At 32.6% G+C, this 18,394-nt stretch overlaps 1 protein-coding gene across 1 annotated transcript; it reads right to left on the reverse strand.

Annotated features, from left to right (window-relative positions):
* Positions 1 to 1,506: 1,506 nt before the first annotated feature.
* Positions 1,507 to 15,389, reverse strand: LOC136225980 (homeobox protein HAT3.1). The gene is made up of 9 exons (XM_066014224.1): positions 15,244 to 15,389; positions 10,540 to 12,391; positions 6,328 to 6,493; positions 6,013 to 6,136; positions 5,784 to 5,896; positions 5,164 to 5,700; positions 4,612 to 4,911; positions 2,345 to 2,434; positions 1,507 to 2,237 (listed from the first exon to the last, which is right to left on the reverse strand). The coding sequence occupies exons 2-9, from the start codon at positions 12,099 to 12,101 to the stop codon at positions 1,782 to 1,784; spliced, it is 3,348 nt and encodes a 1,115-aa protein (XP_065870296.1). The 5' UTR covers positions 12,102 to 12,391; positions 15,244 to 15,389; the 3' UTR covers positions 1,507 to 1,781.
* Between the last annotated feature and the right edge of the window lie 3,005 nt (positions 15,390 to 18,394).

The raw sequence follows: 18,394 nt of genomic DNA on the forward strand, positions 1-18,394 counted from the left end.
AATGTTAATTGACACACTATAATATGCACACACTTTCACATAGATTTAAAAGATTCAATAATGCACAAGACAATATGGTGGAGTGTCGAGTAGGAAGCCATCAGATTCAGTAGACATTTTAGGGTTGCTTAATATTTCCTGTCGGGGGATATTGATGTTCTACATGCGTACTTAATTGTTTGAAATTAGGTAGATTTTCTGTAAGAAATTTTCATAATATTCCTAGACCTAGTCCAAGTGGTGACTCCATTTCCGACACTGAGATAAGGCCGCACTTTGAAAGCACCGCTAAAACTTTTGAAATGATTTATAAAACTATTCAACACGATGGGTCTAAATCATTAAGATATTCATCATTAGGAAGTTTGGGGATGATAATATTAGTGTTGAATTGTTTCAATAAAGTCCCTCATTAAAGGGTAAATTACACCCACAGCCAATGAACTTTACTCATACTTATAATCACAAAACTTTAAAATGCTAAACTTTACATTTTCTAATATTATGACAATTAAATTTCAATTAATGCTTTAAAATGACGGTTGATGGACCTTAAAATATAAAATTTCAAGAATCGATAATATTCTAAACAACTTTAATTCTTTAAATTTTTTGTTTTGAAGTCATCTAGGTGTTGTTTGGTTAGGAGAGAGAAATCACAAAATCCTGTGATTTTAAAAAATAAAAATTTTGATTCCATAATAAAAAATGATCATAAACAACTTTAATTTCTAAACATTTTCATTTTGAAAGCAAATCTTAATTGAAATTTAATGGCTATAATATTAAAAATCGTAAATATGATGATTTTTATGTTATTAAAGTGTGAAAACGAATTAAGCATAGAGATTCTTAGACATGAAAAGCATGCTCTCTTGTAAAATAAGTTGTTAAAACTACCTGAAATTTATCACCGTTTCAGGACTAAAATTACCCAAATATGAGTAACTTCAATTTTTTTTTTTCAAAGAAATGGAGTAAAACACATCAATCTCCGTAATCTGACATAAAATTAATCGCCCTAACTAAATACATGAATATTCACATGAACTTTAATGACCAAGTGAATTTGATCATTCACTGTTAGATCTAGATTTATTAAATCTAAGCCGCAAGATGCTTTGAATCTCCACCTTAAAATTCCAATAAGCTTAGATTTAATGGTGAATGACCAATGTATGGTCATTAAGATCTATGTGATTTTGATTTCCATTATGTAGCATCCTCCCATTACTAAGCTTCAATCCTTTCCCCACATTGTCAATATTAATCATTCTAACTCTAGTCCTAATAATACCAAAACCACTCAATTTATGAGTTTTAATCATCTTTATAATCGTAATTTCCTCTAAATTCGAACAAATCACAATTTGCTAGTAATTTTTTTTTTATTTCAAAAGCCCTAGAATTGAACCAGAACCCTCTATTCACTAGTGAAAAGTGGTACCATTCAACCAATCAATGACCATAATAATTAACAAGACATTCAAAAAAACACATTGAAAATAACAAGATTAAATTAGATTTTTTTTCCCAAAGAGGTCATATTGGACCAAAAAATTTTAAAAAAAATTCACAGATAGATGAAAGATTTGATGATTCTCCTATAGCATCTTTAAGAAGAAATGAAACTAAACTGTGCAACTCAATGGAGATGGAAAATTGGGGATTTTTCAAAAGTTACAACAATGGTTTATCCCTCAAAACAATGCTGGCAGACAATTTCCAGACATCATAACTTAACTGCTTACTGTGGCTATAAAACGAATCTAATTGTATCGTCACCCGATTGATTTCCTTCTTGTTACTCGTCTACTTGCTTGAGCTTTCTCACCTTTCTCGTTAGATAAATCAGTAGCTGGGAGCTTTTCGGTTTCCATCATTGTTGATTCCGGAGCATCTGGCTGATCCTCCGACGAATGCTTTCTCTTCCTAGGTCTTGGGGTGGTTTTGGATTGTGGTATAGTAATTTCCTGACTGCCTGGATCGGCGTCTTTTGCATCTACGTCGTGAGTTTCCATTGGGGAAACAACGGCCTTAGGTGCTTCCTCGCTTTGAGCTCCTCCATTAGATGTTGCACCTTTACCAACTGTTTCATCATGCTCAGGCTCAAGCGACTTGTTATTCGATGATTTAGGCACAGCGGAACCCTTTTCTGCCTTTTTTCTGACCGACCTTGCATCCATAGGTGATGGATGGTTGAAGCTCCACCGAGCATTGTCAAACCACTTATTAACCTGCCAAATACAATAACTTTCCGATCAAACACTTGCAGAATTTGAAACGAGAGGATTTAAAAAGAGGGAGCGCAAAGTTTGCAATCGGCAACAAGAAACGGTAAGACCTGCTGGAAAGTAATTCCTAACTCCTTTGCGAGACTTTCTTTTGCAGCTCTGTTAGGATACTGATTTTCCTTGAACAATTTGTAGAGTCCCTGCAAATCAAAATGACCATCAACTTTACTATGATTGTGTACATCACACGAAAATGGAAACTAAACCAGAATGCTGGAAGCAAATTTGTAACAAATATAGGAAACAGAAACATGGACAAACGTGTAAATAATTAAACTATATGGATGGATGTCTATAAATTTTTAAAAATAAAAGGATGTATGTTTATTTTTTTGTTGTATATATATAAATAGTTAAAAAAAATCATTTCCTCTTCATAATATGTGACTTTATAATTTCTGTGCTCGAGTGACATGAGATTCTTTTACATCATTGTGGTATTAAGAGTCGGGGTAGTTCGCAAACTATTCGAGCTTAGCTCGGTTAAAGTTCGACTCGACCTCGGGATCAGCAACAAGAACATCAGCATTCTATGAGTTTATCTTCTCCGGCCACCAATGGCAACTACTATTCTTGAAGAATGTTATAGCTTTTATTTTATTTTATTTTTGTCTCCTATGCCACTTATTTTATGCATGTATGATGAATCTAGTTAAAACTCGGCTCGGTCAAAGCTCAGCTCGGGACATTAACGAGCCTACACAGGTTCGATCTCAGTTTGACTCGTTCATACCCCTAAATTTGTACTCTTCATAGTTCCTTGGGCCACATCTAGATTGATGTTCTAAATAATCTTCGATTTCTGCCATGGGCTAATAGAAGTATCAACTTACCAATTCTGGAATGGGGGAGGAATAGAATAGTTATTCCCACATTTGATTGAAAATTTTGGATGGAATAGCTATTCCATGGAATGTGTATTCATGTTTTTGTGGAATAGCTATTCCTTATTTCAACCTAGGACTATATTTTTCTCATTTACAAAATTACATTTGGATTAATGAAATAGATAATATATATTAAATACTTAAATAATTGATGGTAATAATTAAAATTTTAAAAGAAAAAAAAATTACATTCGAGGGTAATGTTGTCTTTTGAATAAAAAAATTTATGGCAAAAAGCAACATTAGGTCCCTGATCTTTCATTTTTTGGTTCATTAAGCCCTTAATCTTTTAAGGACCTGATCATTTATATTTTGTCTCATTAAGCCCTTGATGACCAAATTAGTAAGTTGTGAACATCTAATTCGGTTAACAGACTGTTATTCATTCCACCTGCATTCGAATTTTTTTTTTTTCACTGTTTGAAAGCAGTTTTGGATGTGTAATGTGGCTATAGGAAAACCGTAAAAACCTTAATTCAAACTATATAAAATATATTTTTTTAATAATTTCAAATGCCGATGAAGCTAATAACGACTTTTTAACAGAATTAGATGTTCACAACTTACTAATTTGGTCATTAAGGGCTTAATGAAACAAAAAATAAATGATCAGTGGCTTAATGTATCCAAATAAAAGATCAATAGCTTAACGAACCAAAAAATGAAAGTTCATGGGCCTAATGATGCTTTTTGCGAAAAATTATTTATTCCATCTCTATCAACCAAATATAGGAATAGTTATTCATAAGGTATCTATTCTATTCTTTCCTATTCTATTCGTTTGGAATAACTATTCTATTTCACTCAATTCCATGAACCAAACGGCACCTGACATTCAATTGCACCACAGTCACTGAAACTTGGTATCTATTTCACAAAGGTCATTGAACTTCATTTTTTCAATAAACTCACTGAGTTTCATATTTGATTTCGATGAAGTCATTCCGGCCAATTTGTGTATAAAAAAAAAAAACTCATTGACTATATGACAACTAAAACACCATAACGAACAAGAACGTAATTTTTAAAAAGATGTGGCTTAGGATGTGTGTGCTGCCTCATTTCTGCCACGTCAGCCATAAAAGTCAACATGGCCAGCATTGATGCAAGTTGACACATAGTCAATTGTCTTCTATGCCACGTCAAAGTTCCAGTTGAGTTTTTGTAAAAAAAATGGCAGGAATGACTTTATTGAAATTAAATGCGAAGTTCATTGAATTTATTGAAAGAAAATGAAATTCAATAAAATTCCAGTGAGTTCGTCAAACTGATTGGTGCATTTTACCCTAAAATCTGATGCTTTCACAAAACGGATTTGCATGGTTTTTTTCTCCATCCCATTCTTTCTTGTTATGGTTGTGTTATTATTCAACAAAAGATATCAAACAAATACAGCAGCTACTACAAACATATTAAATCCAAACAAATACCTGAGTCGCAGCTTCTCCAAGTCTTTTGTGTACCTTCTTAACTCTTTTACCAGAGGAACTAGATGGTAGAGAGCCTTCATGCACTTCAAACGACACTCCGCTTGCATTTTCAGAGTTAGATTTTCGACGACTTCTCTTAGGAATGTACTTCGAATCCTTCTGCGCTCGGTTTGCAATCTTCCTTGCAGAAATTTTTCCATTTGCTGATCCTGAAGCAGCTTTTGTATTATCCAGTGGTCCAAGGGCATCGAAGTAATCTTCATCGTTACTCGTATCAGATGAAACATTTCCATATGTTTCCTTCACAAATAGGAAGATCAACAAAATAAGGAAACTACAGAGGCCGTCATTCACATATATGCTAAAAAGAACAACATCTTCCTCTCTCGAGATTAAGTAGATAAAACATATTTTGAACAGAATATTAGGATCTTAACCATATTAAAACAAGTGGCTCATTCTTGATATGGTTATATGTAAAAGGAAAATAAGGCGAGTCATATTACTGGTGTATAGAGCCCCAATCAAGATATAAGATGGAAAAGAACTCACATCATACAGTTTTTTGTAGTCCAATCTTTCCACAGTTCTTTTTGCAGAAATGGGCAAAGACGTATCCTGGGCAGCACTTGGCTCTGATGTGGACAACAACTCACTGCCCAGAGATTGATTCTTTCTACCACTACAAGAATTTTCTCTAACAGAATCTCCTTGAAGAATAGACTTACAGCTTTCAACTTCTCCAGAAACCTTATAGGTATCAAAAACAGTAAGATCATCGGAGTCGGATGTAAAATCAGAACTTGAACTTCCTTCCTTCACATTATCATCAGGCTGTGGAGCATCAGGATTATAGTCGTCATCCTCTGAATCATCAGACGAAATCCCTAAGTGCTGTTTGTTGCCAGGTGCAGCCTCTAATTCATCAGAAGTGAAGTCTGAGTCATTAGAACTTGATTCATCTCCTTGGCTTTCTTCATCAATTTCTGGACGGTCTGGGTCAAAATCATTATCATCAGAATCATCTGAAGAAAGACCTTGGTTCTGATCTGGATTTTGTCCAGTTGCTGCAGCCTCGGGGAAAACCTTCTGCATTAGCAAAACATGAATAATAGGAATCACAAAGTCAACGAGTTTGCTAAAAATTAAGCAAAGATGGAGACTGCGTTAACCTTCCAGCTGTCGTTAAAAGAAACCTTAGTTCCTTGAGATTCATTAAGCAAGTGAATGGAATCAACTCTGCAATCACATCCAGGGCATAACCAACCCTCATCATCTGGAGGAACTGCATGTCACAGGAGGAAAAGAAAGAAGGAAAAAGGTCAGAGAAGCATAAATTTGGTTCTCGGTTAACAATCATTATTCAACTTGTTGCTATCAAGCAAAGCACAAAGGAATTACTGTCTTCGTTTAACAATGGCGGTACTAAACAGAACTGATGGAACCCTCGGTCACAAACACCATCACAAAGTATGATATCATTATTAGCAGCCAAGTCTTTGGACCCACATTTTGCACAAAATATCTGCCATGAAAGAATCATTTGTCTAAGAATTAATATTTCCAATTCAGATCCATGAACAAAAAGAAAACACAAGAAAAAGATAGTATCCTGAAAAATAAAAATTACATTTCTAACAATGGATGCAAGCAAGAATTTAATTAACAGGGGAGCTCAAATTAAAATTAAAAAAAAAAAAAAAAGATTTCTCCTACATCCTCACTGCTTATCAGTCCTTCAGAATCAAATAATGACTCTGAGAACCTTCCTTCAGCACATAGTGAATCAATACGTTGAAATAGATTTCTTATTTCCAATTTTCGTCGAAGAATTGCAGATGTTGCTCTTTGCAGCTCTTGCTCTGGCTTTATTTTTTCCAGGCTGCAAAAAAATAGAAATGGTCAATGGAACATTGTAGATGAGCTGTTTATTATGAAAATTCGTTTTACATACAATAAAATAAAACAAAGACACACATGCATACATAAAAGAGAGGGTTTTGGATTTACATCCCAACAAGATTGCAAAAAAAACTTGATGTCCTTCTTCTAACTATTGTACTTGATGTTCGAGTCAAAATACATTGTTTGTGTGCTTCGTTATGTGGAGTTACCTATTTTAGTAGTAAAAGCACAGATAATTTAGAGTTCTGTTATTTGCTGTAATAGTATGTCACATTCAATTAAATAAGATTTATTCTCCTAGTTCTTTGCAAGTTAGCCAATATCCAAGAACATCAGTGACACCTAGAGTTGTTCAAATATAAGAAAATATCATGCTTTCACTATTGAGTTCTCTCCTTTTGAATTTCTAGGGATTTGAAAATAGTTCCTTGGAATGGAATTTCAAGATGGTGATTCAGACTTTGAACATCTATCACTCCGTAGACAAATTGTAGAGAGGTTTTCAACTCGAACACATGGGGTCCTACAAACAATCATTCAACCTACTCAATTGCGGTCTTGTAGTGCCTACCATGCACATCTAGTAACTTGTTTTCTGCAATTGATCATTCCACGTCTAATTTTTTTTTTGTGCCAACTTTGTTCTCCCAGTTCATAGTGTCAAGTCTCTGAATCTCAAGAAATCAGTCCCATGCTATGCATGCTGAATTGCTGATTAGTTCTGTGACTATCCATTCTACATCAACCCTCATTTTTACCATTCCATTTGTTAGGTTAAACTGAAACTTTCTTCCCTAAGCATACCATACAATAGCCAACAGAATTGTGAAATGGCGAAGTACAGGGGCAAAAACACTATTGATAGGTGCACCACCTAATAAGATATTCTAGAACTTAAATACAAGAGCTAAAAACATACATTTTGAGCAGCAAGCAACTAGATTAAGAAAACTTACTTTCAAGATGCACACATCTAAAGTTAGGCTGAAAGAATGCCTATCCTAATTACAGTAGATATATCAACATAGACAGCCATAAGTACTTGAACTATTAAAAGGATTTGATCAAATCCTGCAACTTACAGATCTATAATCCCGATACGCACCCGAGAATGCCTAGTCTGGAGAGAAGGAGAGTTGATAAGAAGATCTAAGGATTTGCTGCAATTTCAAACTCTAAAGCTTAATAGGCCGTAGCATCTATAATCTCAAGGCTACAAGGAGCCGGAGGTCACAACAACTATCAGTACTGGCCTAACTTACATCCTATAGATAGGCATTCCTAAGAATCATTCTCTGAACAAATATCTATTTATAATGATATAATCTCAATCCTATAACTTATAACTTGGAGGATCTGATTTCAGGGAAGGTTTTTCTTTTGTTCCTATTTGACCAAATCTTCTTATATGTTTTATTCCTTTTTCAAATTAGTTGACTTCATAAACACATTTGATATGTCATCTTCTGAATTTCAAAGATCGAGCAACTGGCATGAATAGATAATATAATAGATAGCATTATTTGTCACTTAATTTCAGTATCAGTAATATCAGTTCAGTAGCATTCAGTTTTAGCATTCAGTTCAATGTTCAGTAATTTATCATTATTTATTATAATTATAATTATTTATATATAATTTATTATTATTTATTATAATATATATAAAATTTAAAATTTAATATTATTTATATATAATTCATCATTATTTATTATTTATTATAATTATATTTATTCAGCATTCAGTTCAGTAACATTTAGTTCAGTTTACTTAAATTCAGTCAAAAAGAACAGAGCCTAACTCAGATACATTAGTTTTCGATCTAATATTAGTCTTGCATCTAATACATTCCAATTGCATTTGAATAACAGGAAAGCTCAGATGCACCGATCATAATTGGTTAAAGATCACTGAATTACCGCTCCATCAACTATTACTATTGGGGTTAGTTACACTCATGATCATCAAAGCTTTTACTTTAAAACAATAAGTTATATGACTTAAGTTCTCAACAACACAATAATCAGTTCTTCATTGTTTGCACCCAAAATCATCATGAAAAGAATTCGGCAATCACCCGCTAGAAATGCCACCTCAGCATAAACACTTGTCATGTCATCCAAACTCACATTCCAGGTCATCTGACTGAAACTAGTAATCTCACTTAGCATAAGCTTAAAAAAAATCTAAACTGAATTAAAATTCACAGAATCTCTCTTATGGAAACTTTGACTGAATTTGAAACTGGTCACAACTCTATTTCACGAAATCGAAACATTTTGTCTGAGAAAGATTATGCAGTTAGCATTGACTTTAACTTCAAACAAAACTTCGATTAGAGAGATTTTATGGATTTTAATTCAGTGTATTTATTTGTTAAAGCTTAAATAGAGAGATGAGCTGGCAACTGAAATTAAAAATTCCGAATCATCTGAATGTGACATAGTTTTTACTTTCAGAAAGCATTTTCGGCTAATTTTCAGCTAGGTGATTGGCCAATATCTGTCCTTGATGATTTTGGGGTTAAATAATTAAAAATTTGAATATTTGTTGTTATAAATTGAAGTTACGTTACTAATATGTTATAAAACAGAAATTTCAATGGCCATGGGTTCATTTAACCCATTACTATTGGGATAACTACCTACTTGTATGCCTTCATCAATATAGTGATCCTCTTCCTACAATCTTAACGTGAGAAAGCAGAGGGACTTGCTGCCGCCAGACTAAACTATCTGATGGGAAACCTAGAAACTGGTTAATGTAGTGCAGCTAGGTCTATGAAGAGCAAAGCAGTACGAGTACGCTAGACTGACAAAGAAAGTCCTACGAGCATCTCTAGTGGGGGTAATCTCTTTGTTACTTCTTTGAAAGAGTTGTTACCGACCCACTAGAGGGGTTGTTACCTAATTTAGTTTGTAACTAAAATAGGTAACAACCATTTTCTCTCCAGATTATTTAGAATTAGTCCCTCAGAACTTTTTTAGTCCCTTAAAAGTTTATTTTAATCCCTCAATCTAATTTTTTCATACTATTTTTAGTTTTTAGTCACTCAATCTATTTTTTTATTTCATTTCAATATTTTTTTCATATTATATTTTTTTATTTTAGTCCCTCAGGTCGTTTTTTTTTTCATACTATTTTGTTGGATAAATATTTTTTATAGAATTAATAATAAGTATTGAATAAATTATTGTGTTTGGTAAAAATTATTAGTTATATGTTAATTGAATGAATGTTACGATCGTCTTCTTTTAGTTTATATTAATTAGGGTTTTTTTATTATTTAAGTCTCTTTAGTATTTGGGAGTCTTTTATTATTTATTGTTTAGGAAAATTAATGTGTTTTTATTAGGAGTCTTTTGTTATTTAGGAACATCTTTAGTATTTATCCTTTAGAATCCTATTTGGGGAAGGATACTTTATGTGATCGGGAATCATTGTACCTCTTTAAAAGGGGATCTTTATTGAATAAAGAGGGGAATAATTTTTGACAGACTAAAAACCAATACAAGGAGTTAAGCGATCTCTTACAAATAGCTACTGAGTTTTCAAAATAGGTTCTACGAAGAACAGGAGCAACAAGGGAAATCAAGGGAATTTTCCAGTGAACAGACCTGTGACGAGATCCTATTCGCGGGCACATAACAATGAATGTATAGTGTCTTATGACAAGTGGACCTACTAAAATTGGAAGTGACAAACCTTTCTGGTGGTGTGTTATTTAAGGGCGTTACTTTTGCTTAGGTGGAGGTGGTAAGTAACAAAGTTTGTTACTTACCACTATAGATGCTCTAACACCTAAACAACTTATATATCTCATTTAAAAATATGTTTCATCCTACTTAATCAACTTGGATTATTCAGCTAAGGAAATTACAAAAATAAATAAATAAATACGTTTCTAGGTAGACCTAACAGAAAAAAAGCCACTGCTAAATATTGTACTGAAGTTCAGAGTGGAAGCATTTGATTCAAATGAAAAGGTTTTCATCAAAGGGAAGACATTAAGACAGTACGCACCTTAGACCTTTCCAACCATCACTAGAATAAGCTGTGATGAGGCTTTGCTCATAGCAGATCTTGCTCAACAAATACCTTAATCGTGCCTTGATTCTTGAATATTCATCAACTTCAATTCTCTTCTGTTGTTTGTTTTTCTTTTTTTTCCTTGTTTTCTCTGTAGAGTTAACATTAACCACATTTGCACTGGACTCGGGAGCTTTTGGTTTTTCTTGTGATCTTGACCTCAGAACTCTATCGGTACTAATTAAAGATCTTAAGATATATTTTCTTTTTGGCGATTTTGTAGTTCTTTTAACCCGGCTTGCCAACCTGCCAGCATTATCAGCTGCATCTTTAGATGGCGATTCTGATTGATTAAGGTTCCGGTGTTTATATATGTCATGAGTATCTGGTTCCAGTATCTCATTGATCTCACTGTCAGGAGGTAGACCTAACTGTTTGACAGGATAACTCTTGCCAGCTAGAACATGAGGTTCCTCCAAATGCCCAGTGGCAAGAGAACTGTAAATTGCTGTGCTGGTTTTAGCTGATTCATTATGTACAAGTTCCTGGCCTGACTTTGGTTGTTCTTCTGACTGTTCACTGAAAGCACCAGATTTCTCAGTCGCACCTTCAGGAAATGGTTGCAAAGTTTCATTGACGGTTTCTAAAGCAATACCATTTTGTATAATTGCAGAATTCTCAGTCGCACCTTCAGGAAATGGTTGCAAAGTTTCATTGACGGTTTCTAAAGCAATACCATTTTGTACAATTCCAGAATCAAGTGAGTTTTTTCCTTTTGATGGGCTAACATTTTCACTTCCAACACAAGGTTGAGTATTTGTATTCTCTGAAACAAACTCAAGTTTCTGGTCTTTTGAATTTGGTTCAGGCCTCAAACTACTATTCAGCAAACTACTCTTGCTTGTATCTTCAGGCGGTGGGTCCAAATTTTCAGTGAGAGAACATGGTTGTAATGCTTCACTAGCACCCTGTTTACATTCTGAATCATCTGGTCCAGACTGTATAGTTTCTGCATCATTTGGTTTCGTACTTTTACATGCTGTACCAGTACCACATTCAAGTGGTTCTTCAGGCGTACTTTGTTTTTGGCATGTACTCTTGCTTGTATCTTCAGGCGGTGGGTCCAAATTTTCAGTGAGAGAACATGGTTGTAATGCTTCACTAGCACCCTGTTTACATTCTGAATCATCTGGTCCAGACTGTATAGTTTCTGCATCATTTGGTTTCGTACTTTTACATGCTGTACCAGTACCACATTCAAGTGGTTCTTCAGGCGTACTTTGTTTTTGGCATGTACTCTTGCTTGTATCTTCAGGCGGTGGGTCCAAATTTTCAGTGAGAGAACATGGTTGTAATGCTTCACTAGCACCCTGTTTACATTCTGAATCATCTGGTCCAGACTGTATAGTTTCTGCATCATTTGGTTTCGTACTTTTACATGCTGTACCAGTACCACATTCAAGTGGTTCTTCAGGCGTACTTTGTTTTTGGCATGAATAGCTTCCAGAACAACTAGCTTGTGAAGGAGAAGTACCCATGAGCTCAGCCTTGAACATTAAGGGCAACAGCAATATAAGCCCACTGTCTACTAAACAGTTTACTACACTGACTATTATAAATTGGAGGGACTTAAACTTTCTCTGTGGCTATTATGACTGACATAACACGGGTCATCCAGTCAATATGCCACCGCCCTTGTATATATAGCCAAAAATACCAAATGAATTCAAAAATATGTTCTTTGACTTAAAATGTTTTTCTCCAGCATCGGCTGTACAAAAAATAGCCACAGTTGGTTTAATAACCACCAGTCAGGATGCTGTTGCACCAACAACAGTCCATACACCTGCAACACAAATTGGACATTTTTCATTTTAGGAAGTTGATGAAACAACATAATGACTTCCAAGAGGAAGAGAGGAATACATCTCAAAAGACTAACCAAACTAGTTATCTTTGGATAAATCAAGCAGTACAAATTATACAACCATATATGAAGGCATTCCAATAATTACAGTAGGAAAAAAATGAACAAGGGTAGTGGTCAATTTTCATTCACATTACTAGCACGTAAAGCTTCATTAGAATTCAAATTATCATTATTTATCTAATACACAACACTTAGGGGTCGTTTGATTCAAACTTCGGAATCAGAATGTAACGGAATCAGAATAGGAATAATTAGTTATTTCTTTTGTTTGGTTAATCTGGAATCGGAATCCAATTATTGGAAGTGTTTGGTTCAAATTTCAAAATCGGAATCGAAAAGGGACGAAATAAAAAAAAGTATTAGATAATAATAATATATTATATAATATCCTTATAAAAAAAATTCATTAAAAAAAACTTCAACGTTCTATAATATAATTTTAGTTTATATTTCTTAGTGATTTACATAGGTACAAAAATATAGTGCTATCAATTTTCTTTTTGTTTATTGGATGATCATATCATCATTTTTATCACTGGAATTACCCTTTCAAAATTACTAAATTATAAAAGTTTAAAGATATATTTCGTTTAGTGCTTTAAATAATCATTAGAAAATTATTTTATTTCTTGAAAAAAAAAACCCCAAACGAGAGAATGGAAAAGTGGGAGAGAAATGGAAAGATAAATCAGGAATCAAATTGATTCCTTGCTATTAAGGAGGGAATGGCCGATTCCCGTGTGATATGGAATTAGATTCCTATTCCCTTTTAGATATTATTTAAACAAACATGAAGAAAGGGAATTGATGATTCCCGTTCCAATTCCATAGCATGGTTTTGGCCAACCAACACCCCCTTAACTTGATGCTTTAGCATAAAAAAAAAAAAGTCCTATTATGCAACATCAAAATAAGTTGTGTACAAATGCATAACGAAGATATGCAAAAGACACTAAGCTCAGATAGGAAAAGTTTCAAATGAAAAAGGCCATTTCTATAACAAAACTTAGCAAATAAATACTAGTATAAACTATTATAACAAAAAGCATTTCTGAGATTGTATTCTTTTTAAGAACCTTCTTATGGAAACATCTGCATTAGTGCTTTGTCTTCCCATGTCATGTCTATGCTTTCGAAAATATAGTTATTTCCTTTAACAACCATGAAAGAACTTCTTAAAAATGCTAAGGCCATTAACAATGTGGCACATAGTCGTTAAATCGCGATTCGACTCGTGACTCAAAATCTCATTTGTGAATCGGGACTCGTGAATCGAACCGAATCGTAAGATTCGGATCAAATTCAAAATATTATAAAAAATAAAATATTAACCATATTTTTAAAAATGCAATTTTAATATCCAAATAGAAATTATATCAAGTTATCATCTAAATACTTAAGTTAAAATTCAAATTTAATGCAATCCTAACAAAACTAATTGCCAAACAATGCATCAACATCATCTTCAATGAAGAGTCATCTGGAAACCTCTTCAATGAAGAGTCATCTGGAAACCTCTTCAATGAAGAGTCATCTGAAAACTAATTGCCAAACAATCCAATTTCATAAAACCTTTTCAATATTCAATGAAAAATCGACATCATCTTCAATGAAGAGTCATCTGGAAACAATGCATATAACCTTTTCATAAACGTTGAAGAGTCATCTGGAAACCTTTTCAATTTCATAACTTCAGAGAAGTGAAGAGTCATAAATTATTTGAAACATAATTTTGTGTACGTTTATAACTCATAATTTCATAACTCATCATAATTTAATAATTCTACAGTGAAGAGTCATAAACCTTTTCAATTTCATAACTCATAATTTCATATCTTCTGCAGTTTTTTTTTGTTTTATAAAAGTTCAAGAGTCATCTGTAAACACAATTCTGTGTACGTTTATCCAGTTTTTAAAAATTGATTTTTTTTTTTCAAATGGTGCCATGAATAGACCGAATCGGGTGACTCGGCCGATTCATGAAGGTTTCGAGTCGTACCATAGATACGACTCGAAATCTTCATGAATCGTATCTAATCGTACCTGGTAGCTCCGTTCATTTCTAAGAAGTTAAAATCGAACACAAAGTTTAAACTAGCAAACTAATATGCAATCCTCTCTGACCAAAAGTAGTTCCATTAATCTGTGACGTCAACAAACTTGGACTCTGTTATGGAAAGCAATTAATTACATTTTCATACTACAGACCTAGTTGCCCTATACTTCCTAGAAACAAATGTGGATAAACTCTACAAACAGGAAACCTAATAGTGAATAAGAGTATAATGCAGAAAATTTCCTATCTTTAACAATAATTTTCTTAAAAAATACCATTCTTTGATTTCTGAAATTATGCATCTGCAATACTGAATGCACATTACCATTTTTCCAGTTACCACGGTTAAAACTAATATAAAAATAAAAATAAATTGGTCCATTGTAGAGCAAGAGTAAACAATGAAAGAATGCACACCTTTGCGTAACAGAAACTATAGCAATAACCTAAAGTTAACTTAAGCAAGGAATTCAAGGTAACAAAAAAAAAACCAGAAAATAAAAGAAACAAATCCATTCCTTCTCTTCTCGTTCAAAAAAACAAGGCACGGAGAAGAAGCAAAACGGAGGTGCAAAAACAAAAATATGTCTCCTATCCTCTCTAAACACACAATTTTCCGATAATTATTTGCCTTACCGCAACTTTCTCGAGAAAATACACAAGGAAATAAGGAAGAAAGAAAAAAGGTAAGCAATGGTTGAAGAGAAGTTACCTTGAACTCGTGCTCTGAAAATCTCTCGTATTCTCCGGAAAGAAGCAAAACGGAGGTCAGTTTTTGAGAGAGAAAGAAGCGAAGGAGGAGAAGATGAAAAAATAAAAGCGGTTAACAGTGAGTAGAAGCCTCTAAATCTGGGCCACCGTCGAGTATACGCTGCAATAAAAAGGGTCCAGTTTCTGCTATTATGCGCCTGGGGTGAATTTCCCTAATACCGTCTTTATCTCTTATGGGCCTATGTATCTTTGAGCCCATCGTAACCCAGCTGGTTATGTTGGGTTTTGGAATGGGCTTGTACTGCTATCTTAGGCCCAATATTAGCATATAAATACTTTTCCGGTAGTAAAAAGTTTTGAGTAAAAAGTAACGGGGTTAAACTATGCTTACTTTATTAATTTTTTTTTATTGAATGCCTACTTTATTTTTGATCTAATTTAGAATTAGGACTTGATATAATTTTAGATAATTTTTCAAATGTGAAGGTAAGTTTTCCAATAAAAAAAGTAATTTTTAATAGGATGTAAAAACAAATATATTTTTATGGGTGTCAGCCAAGATAAATTTTAAGTCTTATAAATGATGTAATTGAGGATCCTAACTCAGGCAATCTAAGTTAATTTCAAATATTATTAAAAAAATTCTGGACTAGAGTCTAGAAAAACTCACGTGCTTTTACTTTTTATTAAACTGGTACTTGAAATGGATTGAAGTTTTCGTCTGCGACTAAGAAATGACTGATGTTTTCGTTTTACTAAAAACAAGTACTTTAAAATAAAACTGAGCATTAATGATCTCAAAACAAAACTTCTTTTTTTTTCTGAAAACCTATCTTTATTATTCATTTTTCCACAACCGACTTGTCCAAAGGCACATTCGTCGCAAACAGTCTTTCTAAGACCGGATTTGGCCACTTCTTCACTTGCAGAAACCCCCAAAAAGTTTCTTTTCTTAAAAAATTCAAAGGCTTGAGAAGAGAGAGTTAATATTTTAAAGAAAAAAAGGCTTAAAAAAATGACATCATTTTTGTTTCTAGAAGTATGCGAGTCTTTGCCACTTCACCACAATCCAGAGGTTTCATAAGTAGGATATCATTTGGTTACAAAAGCAAGAGTTTTTATGTTTTTTATGATTTCATAATAAATTTAGCAATGAAGTGCTAAAAATCTCGATAATTCTTTTGTCATACATGCATACCGTGCGATAAGAATTCGAACAATATGAGATTCATACATTGTCATATCTATATACGTTATGTCTTTGATCGATTGCTCATAAATGATAACATTATCAAAGAACCAATTGTACCGGAAGTTTATTGTAATAGTTAAAGTTAAGTAATAGTTTTTATTATAATCTTTGACATACCTTCACACATGAATACCTTTGAACTTGAAGCGTGTATATCGCTAACTTATCTTGCTACGTCTTGAAATTCTATTAATAAATGGGTTTGCCTAGATTCGAGCTGTTTACCACTTGATCTAAGAGGGCTTTAATAACATGTTTAAAAAAACTAATTGAAACAAAATCTAGTTAGAACAATATAATGGTTTTTATTATGATCGCTGACAAACATGACCTACAAATGAAAAGGAATAATGTGTGATATTAGTTCATACTGCTAATATTAGACCTTTAATTATAACGGGTTAGAGATAAAATACTCTTGATCGATAATGATATATATATTCTTGTATTTTATCCCTTTTAAAACTAGAGTATTTGGGAAAAAAAAAACATTATGAGCTCTGATATTATTTATTTTTGTTAATTAAGTTTCTGATCTTTTGATTTGACATATTGAATTTTCAATTAATTATAATTATACATTGGGATAAAGTACAAAAATGCTTCTAACATTAATAATTAGAAATAATTTTATTCCTAACTTTTAAAATTGTCATCTAACATTGGTTTTTAAGAGCAATTTTACCCCTACAGGCTCGTTTGCTTCATGAAATAGAAAGGGAATAGAATAACTATTCTGGAGAAATTCCTATTCCAACATTTGGTTCGATTTTTTTTTTTTTTTGTGGAATAGCTATTTCATAGAATGTGTATTCCACAAATGAAGAAATAGGGATTACTTGATTCAAACTAGGAATACCTATTCCTAATTAATATCATTATCTATTTCAAAAATTACCATGAAGCCAATTTCTTAAATTTTATAAATTTTGACAAATCCATAATTTATATCCTAAAAAAAAGTGAAAAATGGAAAAAACGTAAAAAATGTGAAAAATATGAAAACACAAAAAACATGATGCGAAAACGTAGCAACACATAAAACATGAAAAAACGCAAAAAAACAAAAAACACAAAAACGTGATACGAAAAAGTGGCAAAATACGAAAAAACAAAATGTGATAAACATGAAAATATGAAAAAAACAACAAAAAAACATGAAAAAAATAAAAATGTGAAAACACAAAAAAAAAAAAAAAAACGGTACAAAACACAAAAAGTACGAAAACGGGAACAGATGAGAAAAACACGAAATGAAAAAATGCGAAAACATGAAAAAACATTAAAAACTCATTTTCCATGTTTTAGTGTTTTTAACATTTTTTTTTCATATTTTTATGTTTTTAACGTTTTTTTTTTTACATTTTCACATTTTCGTGTTTTACACGTTTTTTCAGATTTTCGTATTTTAACGTTTTTGTATTTTTCACATTTTTCACGTTTTCTTGTTAACATTTCTTTACGTTTTCGTGGTCTTCGCATTTTTTCACTTTTTGTTTTTTCGTGCTTTTTCGCATATTTTTGAGTTTTTAACAACTTTCACGTTTTTTTGTGTTTTTTTCACGTTTTCTTGTCTTCCACATTTTTCAAGTTTTCGTGTTTTCTAAACATTCCACATTTTCCGTGTTTTTTGCATTTTCATATTTTTATCGATTTTTTCTATATTTTTTCTATTTTTGCGTTTTTATAGTTTTTCATGTTTATCAAATTCTACATATTTTTGCACTTTAATGATTTGAATATTTTTTTCTGTTTTTTTAAGTGTTTTTTTTATGTTAACTTGTTTATATGTTTTTCGCGTCTTCACCTTTTTTCACTTTTATTTCGTATTTTTATTTTTTGTGTTTTTAGCATTTTTTTACCGTTTTTTATATTTACTCTGAACTAATATATATTTGCA

The sequence above is a fragment of the Euphorbia lathyris genome, chromosome 4 (genome assembly GCF_963576675.1).
Source record: "Euphorbia lathyris chromosome 4, ddEupLath1.1, whole genome shotgun sequence".
NCBI lineage: Eukaryota > Viridiplantae > Streptophyta > Magnoliopsida > Malpighiales > Euphorbiaceae > Euphorbia > Euphorbia lathyris.

Bases quoted from the DNA above. Each gene is read 5' to 3' on its own strand.
- LOC136225980 (XM_066014224.1), bottom strand. From the start codon at position 12,101: ATGTTCAAGGCTGAGCTCATGGGTACTTCTCCTTCACAAGCTAGTTGT. The intron at 6,494-10,539 runs GTGCGTACTGTC...ATTTTTTTGCAG, and splicing joins GATGGTTGGAAAGGTCTAAG to CCTGGAAAAAATAAAGCCAG. The intron at 5,897-6,012 runs GTAATTCCTTTG...TGTGACATGCAG, and splicing joins GCCATTGTTAAACGAAGACA to TTCCTCCAGATGATGAGGGT.